This window comes from Bufo bufo, chromosome 2, assembly GCF_905171765.1.
Source record: "Bufo bufo chromosome 2, aBufBuf1.1, whole genome shotgun sequence".
In the NCBI taxonomy this organism is placed as follows: Eukaryota; Metazoa; Chordata; class Amphibia; order Anura; family Bufonidae; genus Bufo; species Bufo bufo.
Window position 1 is genome coordinate 666,570,381 of NC_053390.1, and position 13,592 is coordinate 666,583,972.

General features: G+C 43.3%; 1 protein-coding gene across 1 annotated transcript in view; it reads left to right on the plus strand.

Annotated features, from left to right (window-relative positions):
• The first annotated feature begins 3,399 nt into the window (after nt 1–3,399).
• The window catches only part of RXFP1 (relaxin family peptide receptor 1), a 476,211-nt gene continuing 466,018 nt past the window's right edge, over nt 3,400–13,592 (plus strand). The window contains exon 1 of the mRNA XM_040418599.1: nt 3,400–3,504. Coding sequence (XP_040274533.1) covers nt 3,456–3,504 — 49 coding nt within the window. The 5' untranslated portion in view covers nt 3,400–3,455. The remainder of the gene's footprint in view (nt 3,505–13,592) is intronic.

The following is a 13,592-nucleotide window of genomic DNA, read 5'->3' on the forward strand; positions in this document are numbered from 1 at the left end:
CTGTAATAAAATCAAAAGGTGCTTCAACAAAGTATTAGTTTAAGGGTGTGCACACTTATGCAACCATATTATTTTATTTTTATATTTTTTTTCCCTCTACCTAAAAGATTTCAGTTTGTGAAAGAAAGCCTATTTAGAGTTATTGAGAAGGAAGTGTCATAGAAGGGATCAGAAAGGGAATCTGTCACTGGGTTTATGTCGCCTATCTGGGGACAGCATAAAGTGATGGCACTGTTGTTTTCGCACAGCTGATTTGCAGCTTTCTCCTTATTACTGTGCCTAAGATCTCTAGAATGTACACACATCAGTGAGAGGACTCCAGCTCTTCACCTAATAAAATGTGATTTTATGGAAACATCTGCAAGAAAACAAGCAAGTGATATACTAATATACAGGATCTCACAAAACTGAGTACACCCCTCAAATTTTTGTAAATATTTTATTCTATCTTTTCATGGAACAACACTGAAGATATGACCCTTTATACAATGTAAAGTAGTCAGTGTACAGCTTGTATAACAGTGTAAATTTGGTGTTCCCTCAAAATAACTCAACACACACCCATTCATGTCTAAACCGCTGGCAACAAAAGTGAGTACACCCATAAGTGAAAATGAACAAATTGTGCCCAAAGTGTCAATATTTTGTGTGGACACCATTAACTCTCTTGGGCATGGAGTTTACTAGAGCTTCACAGGTTGTTATTTGAAGATGCTCCACAGATGCTCAAAAGGGTTTAACTCTGGAGACATGCTTGATCAGTCCAGCACCTTTACTCTCAGTTTCTTTAGCAAGGCAGTGGTCATCTTGGAGATCTGTTTGGGGTCATTATCATGTTGAAATACTGCCCTGCGGCCCAGTTTCCTCAGTATGTCACAGTAAATGTTGGCTTTCATGGTTTCCTCAATGAACTGTAGCTGCCCACAGCCGTCAGCACTCATGCAGCCCCAAACCATGACATTTCCACTACCATGCTTGGCTGTAGGCAAGAAACACTTGTCTTTGTACTCCACACCTGGTTGCCGCCACACAAGCTTGACACCATCTGAACCAAATAAGTTCATACTGGTCTATCTTGGTATCATCAGTCCACAGGACATGGTTCCAGTAATCCATATCTTCAGCAAACTGTTTGCAGACTTTCTTGTGCATCATCTTTAGAAGAGGCTTCATTCTAGGACAGCAGCCATGCAGACCAATTTGAAGCAGTGTGCGGCGTAGTCTGAGCACTGACAGGCTGACCCCACACCCCTTCAACCTCTGCAGAAATGCTGGCAGCACTCATATGTCTATTATGAAAGGACAACCACTGGATATGATGCTGAGCATGTGCACTCAACTCTGTATGGTCAATGTGCTGCAGCTCGGTTTCAGGGTGTTGGCAATCTTCTTATAGCCTAGGCCATTTTTATGTAAAGCTTTCTTTTTTGCAGATCCTCAGAGTTTTTTTGTCATAAGGGGCCATGTTGAACTTCTAGTGACCAGTATGACAAACAGAAAAAGATTGATGGTGCACTGGTGTGGTGCACCAATTGATACCTTCTGGCGCAAAAACACGACCTCGGTGGATAGATAAGGGGGTCTTTTATTGATGATAGACAACGCGTTTCGGAGTTGGTACACTCCTTTTTCAAGTCTGTCGGGTCCGTGCTGGGGCTTGGACACTTGACCACTGAGGAAGGGAGAGTGAATCTACCCGTAACGCGTATGGTGAAACAAGTGATGTACCTGCATTGAAAAGCCTCCGATAACACTGTATGGCCATACAGAAGAAAATCTCTACAGTAAAGGATTAACTATTCTTATCGTTGAAAGCTGCACCAAAGGAAATTGCGGAACAGAGTGGCAACTCCTGCGATCTTTGGAACTCCCGTGAAATTCAAACCAGCTTGCTGTATGGAGCGACTGAATAAGCCGGCAAATATTTAAAGCTCCATTGAAGCAATAGGGAGAGAGCAGATGCTAGACGGTAAGCCAAATATCGATTTAAAGTTTTCTTCAATCCAAAGCTCATATCAAGCTTAAAAGGATATGCTATAAGAGACTTTTCATATTATCAGGATTCCTGTGGACACTTTATGAACATATTGCGCTCCCAGTGAATACACCTACAACATTTTCAGTGACATTCAGTTTCCCAAATTAGTATAGAGCGCTAGAAGATAGCGCCCCCTCTTTCCCAAATAACAGCATATACTTGAAGTTTTTTGGTGTGATATATATTATTGAATTTATCGACACTATTGAATCATATGAATATAGTGTTGATCATATCTACCACAATATATGTGACTGTAATGTTGTATATTCTTGCTACATTGTTCTTATAAATTTTATTACTTGTATTTTATGGGGATTTAATAAATATTTTCTGCATATGTCAATCTGGTTGCCAAGCGTATGAGTGCTCGCTCATTTTCCTATTACTAGAATTTTATATGGTGATTTCCTTTTTTTTTCGATTTTATACCAGTATCTCCTTGTTTTGAATGGTGAGGTACTAGTAGAAACAGTTTAAGGAGTCATGCTCTAGATAGAAATGAAGAAAAGCACCATTATAGTTTTAGCACCATTTACATTATCAAGACTTGCTTGAGTTGAAACATCACTATGTTTGATGCTGGTTGTTAAATAAATCACTATTTGCTTTAACTGGGAGAATGCTGAAGTTACCTCTTTCATATACTGTGGCATTTTGAGCCAGGATCTGATTTTTCTGGATGATATCGCTAGGATATCCCACCAGTGTCAGATAAGTGCAGGACCTGCACCAATCTCTAGAACGGCGCCCTTCAAAAGTAAAGGAGAGCACACCGCACATACTTCTGTGGGAGTTCAGAAAATAGCTGAGTGAGAGCCCTCGGCTATTTTCAGGATTCCTATACTGGAGAATGGAGGGTGGCCGCGCTTGCACAGTGTGCTCACCTCCAGTTTTTGTGGTCCATTCTGGAGATGGAAGTGTCCGAGAGGTGAGACCCACACCTAACATAGGTGGCATATTCTAGTGAAATATCATTAATGTCTGAGATGAGAGAGCCCATTTAATTCAAGTTAACCAATTATTTCAGTTGACAGGAAACCTTTTTCAATTTCTAAGAAGACGTTACAAACCTCTACAATGATACTGTCTGTATGGTACTTAATTTGCAACTTTCACAGTACAGACCATAAATAAGAAAAATCTTTCTCCACATTACTCTGGCATTCCCCTCATCTCCTCCCCTCTCTTCTCTTCTTTCATTCACTTTGCTGTGTGTGTGCAGTAGGGTCAGAGAAGAGACAAGGAATAGAGGTAGCTGAACAAACAGAACCAGAGGAGGCTGGAGAGGGAGGGAAGCACATTTCATGCGAGCTCTTGGTGCTGCAGTCTGAAATATTGGATACTAAATCCACCGATTGATCTGCCTTCCGAACAGACAGGCTTCTTTCTATTCACTACCTACTGATTCACAAATATGCTACCAGGATTCCTGATTTCTCTAGCTTGGATTATTGGCATGAACTGTAAGTAAATATGCTATAACTTACTATCTCATTGTACTCGTGTTTTTATATCAGACTGAACTACTAATTATTTAGGGACAAAAAATAAACTTTGTCGTCCACATAATTTAAAACATAAACTAGTTTTATGTCAAAGGAATGTGCATAAAGCATGGAGAAAAGAGTAGGTTTGGAGATAACCTGTATGTTTTTTCCTGTATGTGGAGATTTTAACGTTGGAATAAAGTGACACATTTTTCAGAAGCTGGATTTCTTCATCTTTTGTCTAGGTTTGGAGATAATGTTACAGGACTCTGTGGTTATGATTTTTAGGGACTGTAATGAAGTAATAGTGAGCAGTATATATTACAGCTGCTTTCTGTATATGCTTATACAGTATGATCACTGAAATGACTCAATATGTGAATTTTATAGCAAGGGGTTTAGTTAATTTGCAACTTGCTTAGATTTTAAGTAGCCAGAAGGGAAAACTAAACCTCCTACTAATGAAATAGAAATTTGTGACTGGAATTTCTGTTGCAGTTTGGCTCTATAAATATGTAGTGTCCAGACTATTTGTTAGACTCTGTGCCTGTGTACCAGTTGTTTGTCCTTTATAAGCAGTGATCTGTTACTATACCATGAGATCGCTTTCTTGTATGCAATTAAAAAAAAGCTATAAATGGGTGAAAGTAAAGCTAGCCATACACATTAAATAGATTAATGTCGAGAGAACCTGCCAATTTCAGCAGGTCCAGGCATCCATCTAATGTGTACAGATAAATCCTGCCTCTTCCCTGATGACAGGTGTGAGGGGAAATATGGATCCGACCATTAAAAATCAACTACCCTATCCTTTCTAATTCTTGAAGCGATAAGCCACTATCAGAGTTTTCTTCCAGCATCTTTCTCCATATTCAGGGCACATGCATTTTTGGCCAAGATGATTGTTCATCTGTTTGGGTTCAGAAGAAATCACTGGCCGAACAAGTGTTTGGATGACAGCAATCTAATGTGTATAGCCAGCCTAATACTCAACTGACTCATATTATTTAGTGAAAATCTCTCACATTAGTCAAGTTTGTAATATTTCACCACATACATTCCCCTTACTTCAACACCACCTCAGTAGTAGTGAGAAAAATGTTTTAATTCACTTCATAAGCTTATTTAATTCAACTATTTCAACTATAATGCTAGTTGTATTAAGTTATTCGTCAAGCCCTTTGAAAAAAGTCAGATGGGGGTCCAGCCACTGCAACCAACTCTTGCTGAAAGTGTCCAAATTCCCATTTTTGACTGAAGAGTAGGAAGAGCATGTGCAGTACCTCTCCATGGAGATTAATAGGATTTATGAGCACATTTGGCTGTTACAGATGCTGGTATTCACTGTGAATGAGAATGACCCTATCCCCACCTAACTTACTTGTATAACCTATCTGATTGAGAGTAATAAAAAAACTTGGAACAATGCCTTTCTAAAATGCAGTGAAGCCAAAAGTAAATTTAGTGCAGTAGTCAAAACATTTGTCACATCTAAAATCTATTACTATAATCCAATGGATTTCTAAATCTTGAATATAGAACTTCTTGAATTTTTCAGCTTGATAGTTAGCATTACTTTTTAAGGATTTAGGTAGGTTTTTATGGACACTAAATATAACCCCAGTTAAAAGCCAAGGTTTTGGAACAAAAAACTTTTGAGGCATAACTTAAATGGTATTAAACTGTACTTAACTGTAAGACAGTAAAAAAATAAAATATATCCTCCAGGCAAATTTAATTTAGCCCTGATCCAATGTAATAAGATATCCTCATATTTGAAGCTTTATAACTACCTCAATTAAATGTTACATTTTTTTTCAAAAAAAGCTGTTCTGCTCAATGATAAAATGATCGTGACCTTCCAAAATACTACACTGCTAAACTACTCACAAGAGTAACATGCTTGTTTGCCTTTTCATAGATGTAAGCGGCTTATTGCAATGATTTCCAAGCAATCTGAAGTGAAATTGTGTCAAGAATGATATACTTGAGAACACACTGTAGAACATCTTTCAAAAGTCACTAAGGATTTTTTTTTTTTTTTACAAAACAAAAGTAAAGATGGCAGTGATATAATTATACAGAATGAAGGAAAAAGGAAAAGGAAAAGTTACACAAAGAGTGTATCATGGGAGGAGAAACTAAATAGTGTAGCATACAAGTCTCTAAAAGTCCATAGTTGAATGTCTTGGAGTACCATATCAAAAAGGCAGTTCATGCAGTTGTTATTGGGCTCCTGGAGAGACAGAGGGCCCAGAGACAGCTAGTGATTGCCTTTAGTTTTTGGTTGCTGAGAACATTTAATTTTCTTTGAAAATTAAATATTAGTAAATGTATTAGTTCCGGTGATTTTGGTTTCAGTTCTAAGTCTGTCTTTGCTTTGGGAGGTTGTGCCAAATTTATGAAATGGTGCACAATTAGAATATATTTGGCGCAAGTGTCTGTAAAAGTACATCAGGGAGTTGCCAGGCATGGAGATGTGACTTTTTTGTAACTTTTTAAAAAGTTACACATTACAAATGAGACTTAAAGATGTTCTAATAAATCCTGGCCTACTTTTCCCTCATCTTTTGAAAGTTGAAAGGCTCACAAAATGTCGCACAATTTGACCAAATGTCACACACCGACATCGCTTGTGACATTTTTACGCCAAAAAACTGGTATAGCAGACCTGATAAATCTCCCCCTAAGTATTTGGGTCTGGTTGACCCTAACCTAACTACGAGGGGGGGACATTTTAATCATTAGAGAGATGCACATAGCATTCATTCACCAGTTATAAATGTGGAGGTGAGAAGTTGCGTTATAAATATTGCTCGTCATGCCGTTGTCCATCAACCATGGAACATACAAGAGAGCCTGAAATGCTAAATTGTTGACCAGTATGAGTATATGTGTGTCTATATAGAGTTGGTAAAAATATCTCACCGATGATCTTCTGAACAGTGAGATGATGTTGTTCTACCTATTTTACCTAATTCCCTAGCCAGGGAATACTTTATTATGGTAAGATTTTATGGTCTAAGGTGTTTAAAAATTCCAAGAACACATTATAGAATACACAAATGACTTATCTGGATCACTCTAAGACTCATCACTAATCTATAGTTCAGGGATGGCCAACCTGCGGCTCTCCAGCTGTTGTAAAACTACAACTCCCACCATGCCCTGCTGTAGGCTGAAAGCTGTAGGCAGTGTGGGCATGCTGGGAGTTGTAGTTTTGTAACAGCTGGAGAGCCTCAGGTTGGCCATCCCTGCTATAGTTTCTTAAAACTAAAGGCTAACAGTTATGGCTTAAGAAGTCACCTGGCACCTTGGAAGTTTGTCCATTTTTAATGCATAAGCATGTCATTATACTAATAGATCTGTATTATGGAAAGTTTGAAGTACATATGCATTTCCACATATTTTACTAGAAAAAGTGAAAGAAAATGGGGGGAAAAATTCCAGCTTTGTGGTTCATTTTTTCTGCCACATATAGGTTGTTAAATTGCCGTGGTCACAGCGGCCATGTGATCACCAGGGGCTAGAAGCCTGTGCGAGCTGCTGGGTCTTTGCAGACCCAGATCAGCTTTGCAGTGAGATTGTACAGAGCTGTGCAACCCCTCTGAGGCCTCTATTTCCCCTGTAAATTAGGCTTCTATGTCAGCCCTTGTTACAAAAGAAATTAGCAATAAATAAAAAAAATGTAATGTTAAATGTCCACCAAAGGTCTTGTATAACCATGTGGGGGGCACAAAGGATAAAATAAATAAAAATTAAATCAAGACAAAATAAAAGACTGAACAGAAAATATAGCTGGTTTGAAAGGCACATGTACTGAAAAAATAAAAAATGTGCCTGGTCTGGAAGGAGGGTAAATGACCTGTCTTGAAGCAGTTAAGCTCCTTAATCTTTGTAAGCTCATCTGATATGCACTGTTCTACCTTATTTACCAAAGCCAGGGAGTACTTTATTATATCAAAATATGATGTACTACAGTGTACATCACTAGACACATGGTTTAAGGTAGTCTAACACATGGTCTAAGGTGTTCAAAAATTACAAGAACACATAAATTACATATCTGGATCACTCTTAGAGTCATCAATACTAAAGACTAACATAAATACAAGTTATGTCTTAAGAAGTCACCTGGCACCTTGGAGGTTTGTCCAGGTTTGTCCATTTGCAATACATAGGCAAGTCATTATACCAATAGATCTGTATTACGGCAAGTCTTTTTGAAGTACATATACATTTCTACACATTTACAAAACTTTCAAATACACTTACCTTATCAGTTCTATAGTGTTCTCCTGTTGCTTTCACATGAAAGAATTTCATGATAGATATTTAGTCAACTGGAATTACAAGAGAGGATCAGCGGTGGAAAGCAAAGGTCTTCATTAGGGATATTAGCATACAAAGTACACTGCTCAAAAAAATATAGGGAACACTTAAACAACACAATGTAACTCCAAGTCAATCACACTTCTGTGAAATCAAACTGTCCACTTAGGAAGCAACACTGAGTGACAATCAATTTCACATGCTTTTGTGCAAATGGGATAGACAACAGGTGGAAATTAAAGGCAATTAGCAAGACACCCCCAATAAAGGAGTGGTTCTGGAGTGGTAACCACAGACCACTTCTCAGTTCCTATGCTTCCTGGCTGATGTTTTGGTCACTTTTGAATGCTGGCGGTGCTTTCACTCTAGTGGTAACATGAGACAGAGTCTACAACCCACACAAGTGGCTCAGGTAGTGCAGCTTATCCAGGATGGCACATCAATGCGAGCTGTGGCAAGAAGGTTTGCTGTGTCTGTCAGCATAGTGTCCAGAGCATGTAGGCGCTACCAGGAGACAGGCCAGTACATCAGGAGACGTGGAGGAGGCCGTAGGAGGGCAACAACCCAGCAGCAGGACCGCTACCTCCGCCTTTGTGCAAGGAGGAACAGGAGGAGCACTGCCAGAGCCCTGCAAAATGACCTCCAGCAGGCCACAAATGTGCATGTGTCTGCTCAAACGGTCAGAAACATACTCCATGAGGGTGATATGAGGGCCCAACGTCCACAGATGGAGGTTGTGCTTACAGCCCAACACCGTGCAGGACGTTTGGCATTTTCCAGAGGACACCAAGATTGGCAAATTCGCCACTGGCGCTCTGTGCTCTTCACAGATGAAAGCAGGTTCACACTGAGCACATGTGACAGATGTGACAGAGTCTGGAGATGCCGTGGAGAACGTTCTGCTGCCTGCAACATCCTCCAGCATGACCGGTTTGGCATTGGGTCAGTAATGGTGTGGGGTGGCATTTCTTTGGAGGGCCGCACAGCCCTCCATGTGCTCGCCAGAGGTAGCCTGACTGCCATTAGGTACCGAGATGAGATCCTCAGACCCCTTGTGAGACCATATGCTGGTGCGGTTGGCCCTGGGTTCCTCCTAATGCAAGACAATGCTAGACCTCATGTGGCTGGAGTGTGTCAGCAGTTCCTGCAAGACAAAGGCATTGATGCTATGGACCGGCCCGCCCGTTCCCCAGACCTGAATCCAATTGAGCACATCTGGGACATCATGTCTCGCTCTATCCACCAACGTCACGTTGCACCACAGACTGTCCAGGAGTTGGCAGATGCTTTAGTCCAGGTCTGGGAGGAGATCCCTCAGGAGACCGTCCGCCACCTCATCAGGAGCATGCACAGGCGTTGTTGGGAGGTCATACAGGCACGTGGAGGCCACACACACTACTGAGACTCATTTTGACTTGTTTTAAGGACATTACATCAAAGTTGGATCAGCCTGTAGTGTGTTTTTTCCACTTTAATTTTGAGTGTGACTCCAAATCCAGAGCTCCATGGGTTAAAAATGTAATTTCCATTTTTTAATTTTTGTGTGATTTTGTTGTCAGCACATTCAACTATGTAAAGAACAAAGTATTTCAGAAGAATTTTTAATTAACTCAGATCTAGGATGTGTTATTTTTGTGCTCCCTTTATTTTTTTGAGCAGTGTATTTATGATCAGCTCTACATCTGGATACACCTCAGTTATAAAAATGTTGTGTCATCTGAGACAGTGGTGGCGTATTAATAGGATAGTGGTGGCGTATTAATAGGATATGTCATCAATATCAGATAGGTGCAGTTCTCACCTCTGGAACCTGCACTTAACACTATAATGGCGCACCCAAAGTGAACAAGAGTACAGTGAGCATGAGCAACATGCTCTCTATTCTTTTCTATTGGAGTTCTATTGAAAGTCTCATAGAAATTAATGGAGAGTGCATTGCCCATGCACGACCACCCCTCCATCTCTATGGAACTGTCAGTAATAGCCAAGCATGTGTTCAAAGGACTATAAATCAATGTTGTTCTGTGTCATGGTTTCCATTATAAACAGACAATGAGCTCAATGTGAACAGAGCCAAAAATAGATGTCAAATATTTCACAATCTGTAAGAAACAAAGCCTCCGACATAGATGTGAATGGAGCAGATATCATATAGAACGATAGTCTGTATCTAACAAACATACAACCAGCCCTGTACCTCACATAAATCCAGAGATCACCCCATTCATTGTTGTAATTGCTCTGCTAGATTTATTTGAAAATGGCAGCTCAGAGGGTTGGCACTTTCTCAGGGGACGTGTTCTTTCTGATGCAAGCTAGTGGCAGTTTAAGGATGGAACTGAACATGAATGTCAACCTCAGTGAGCTGGACAGAGAATTTAGAAAAAGGACAAACAGCAGGTGGCGCTATGTAGATAGATTTCAGGGAATAACTCAGTGGCGATACAATTTTTTTCAATTAAATGCGATTACAAATGTATTCAGATTCAGGTGCTGGTTTGAAAAATGTAGAATATTTTTCATGGGACAACCCCTTTAATTACATGCTCCATTATTTTACTCTGCAGTTAACTCTCATGTAGCAGACCAGGCTTGTTTCACAACCACATGTATTCAATTTCGATTCACATCCCAGCCTGTTTCAGTGCTCCACAACATGGTTAATCCCACAACCACTCTGTTCTGCTGTTTTGTCTTCATCGACCACCACCATTTCCATGGGGAGAGCCCTCCCAAGGACCACCATAATCTGAAAAGCATCTGCAGCAATACATACATTCCTGAAACAGACTTAGAATGAAGACCACTGTTACGCTGAGCGCTCCGGGTCCCCTGCTGGCCTCGGAGCGCTCACAGCGTATGCCCCCAGGCAGCCCTCCAGCGTCTCGGCGTGTGCGTCCTCGCTCTCTAGGGCGCGCGCGAGCCGGGACTCTTAGATTCAAAGGACCAGTGCACCAGTGATTGGTGCCTGGTCCAAAGGGGTTATTAAGGGTTAAAGTTGTGAGAGGCAGTGCTGACTTAATTAGGCTGCACCTGTGCACTGCCCATTTATACCTTCTCCTCCCACAGCTTTCTGCCGGATCTTTGTGCCTTGTGCCTTAGAGAAAGCGTCCCCTACGATGTTAGTTTGCCTTACCTGTTGCCGTACCCGTTGCTACCGTCCACTCGCCTTTGAACCTTTGCCGCCTGCCCTGACCGCTGCAACGTCCGACTACGCTCTTACCTTCTCCCTGTGTACCACGCCTTATCAGCTGCCAGAGAGGTCGAGTTGTTACTAGAGGACACGACCTGGTAGTTACCACCGCGGCAAATCCATCCCGCCTTGCGGCGGGCTCTGGTGAATACCAGTAACTGCTTAGAACCGGTCCTCTAGTACAACCCGCGCCATCACCTCTCTGGTCCAGAGGATTCACTACCTGTCCTGCCGGTTCGTGACAGTAAGATCCGGCCATGAATCCCGCTGATGTTCCCCTGCCAAGCCTGGAGGACCTCACCACCATTGTGGCCCAGCAGGGTCAACAGCTGGCCCAGTTGACCGCTATGTTGCAGCAGCTCCTGCCTTCTCTGCAACAGCCAGCTCCTCCGTCTGCTCCTGCTGCATCACCTCCGCCTGCCGTTACCACCGGTTCCAGAATCCGTTTGTCCTTACCAGACAAATATGACGGAGATCCTAAGCAGTGCCGTGGGTTCTTGTCGCAGTGCTCTCTCCACCTCGAGCTTCTGTCCGACCAGTTTCCTTCTGAGCGAGCCAAGGTAGCCTTTATTCTCAGTTTACTGTCCGGGAAGGCCCTGGCCTGGGCTACACCACTATGGGACCGCGCAGATCCTGCCACCACCGCTTCCGTCCAGAGCTTCTGCCTAGAGTTCCGGAATGTGTTTGAGGAGCCTGCCCGGATTACCTCCGCAGAGACTGCCTTACTAAATTTGACCCAAGGAGGTTCTTCCGTGGGTGACTATGCCATTCAGTTCCGCACCCTGGCCTCTGAGCTGAACTGGAACAATGAAGCCCTTTGCGCCACCTTCAAGAAAGGACTTAACAGTGAAGTAGAGGACGTTCTGGCTGCACGTGAGCTTCCTTCCACTCTTAGTGACCTCATCTTGCTGGCCACTAGGATAGACAAACGTTTCGCCGAAAGACAAGAGGAACTCCTCCTTGAAAAGGAAAAAGCTCGTCCTAGACGCTTTCCTCATCTGGCTTCCGTTTTTCCGCATCCCCCTCAACCCGCTACTGGGTTTTCCGCCGTGGAAGCCATGCAGGTGGATCGGTCACGCTTGACTCCGCAAGAACGAAGCCGCCGCAGAAACGAGAACCTGTGTCTGTACTGTGCCAGTACCGAGCACTTCCTTAGAGATTGTCCTCTCCGTCCACCGCGTTCGGGAAACGCTCGCACCTAGTAAGCGTGGGAGAGGCGTTGCTAGGTGTGGATTCTTCCTCTCCACGTCTCATCATACCCGTGCAGTTGATCATCTCTTCCAAGTCCTCTTTCTCCGCAGCCGCCTTCTTGGATTCCGGTTCAGCTGGCAACTTCATTAACGCCTCCTTGGTTGACAAGTACCGTATTCCAGTAATCCATCTACCCAAGCCGTTTTTCATTTCTACTGTTAACGGTGAGAGACTCTCAGCCACCGTGCAGTTCCGTACCCAGCCTCTGCAGATGGACATCGGAATATTTCATACCGAGACTTTAAAATTCTTTGTCCTTCCCTTCTGTTCCTCCGAACTCCTCCTGGGTCTGCCGTGGCTTCAACGTCATAGCCCTGTCCTGAATTGGTCCACCGGTGAGATCCTGCGTTGGGGCTCCTCCTGTTTGGACCGCTGTCTCAAGCCTGCTCTGGTCGAACAGAACCCGCAAGTTTCTCCGCCTTCTGGGCTGCCCAATCCATACCATTCCTTCACGGATGTCTTCTGCAAGAAACAAGCTGAGGTTCTTCCTCCTCACCGATCCTATGATTGCCTGATCGATCTGATACTCGGTTCTACTCCACCTCGGGGCAGAATTTATCCTCTCTCACCTCCTGAGACTCTTGCCATGTCCGACTATATACGTGAGAACCTACAGAGAGGATTCATAAGAAAATCTTCTTCTCCTGCTGGGGCCGGTTTTTTCTTCGTGACTAAAAAAGACGGCTCCCTCCGCCCCTGCATTGACTACAGAGGTCATGGGAGCCGGAGGAAAACATCCTGGACCGCAGTCTCATCTGCAAGTTCTTCGGTACCAAAAAGGGAGGGAGACCAAAGGGGGGGGTACTGTTACGCTGAGCGCTCCGGGTCCCCTGCTGGCCTCGGAGCGCTCACAGCGTATGCCCCCAGGCAGCACTCCAGCGTCACGGCGTGTGCGTCCTCGCTCTCTAGGGCGATCGCGTGCCGGGACTCTTAGATTCAAAGGACCAGTGCACCAGTGATTGGTGCCTGGTCCAAAGGGGTTATTAAGGGTTAAGGTTGTGAGAGGCAGTGCTGACTTAATTAGGCTGCACCTGTGCACTGCCCATTTATACCTTCTCCTCCCACAGCCTTCTGCCGGATCTTTGTGCCTTGTGCCTCAGAGAAAGCGTCCCCTACGATGTTAGTTTGCCTTACCTGTTGCCGTACCCGTTGCTACCGTCCACTCGCCTTTGAACCTTTGCCGCCTGCCCTGACCGCTGCTACGTCCGACTAAGCTCTTACCTTCTCCCTGTGTACCATGCCTTATCAGCTGCCAGAGAGGTCGAGTTGTTACTAGGGGACACGACCT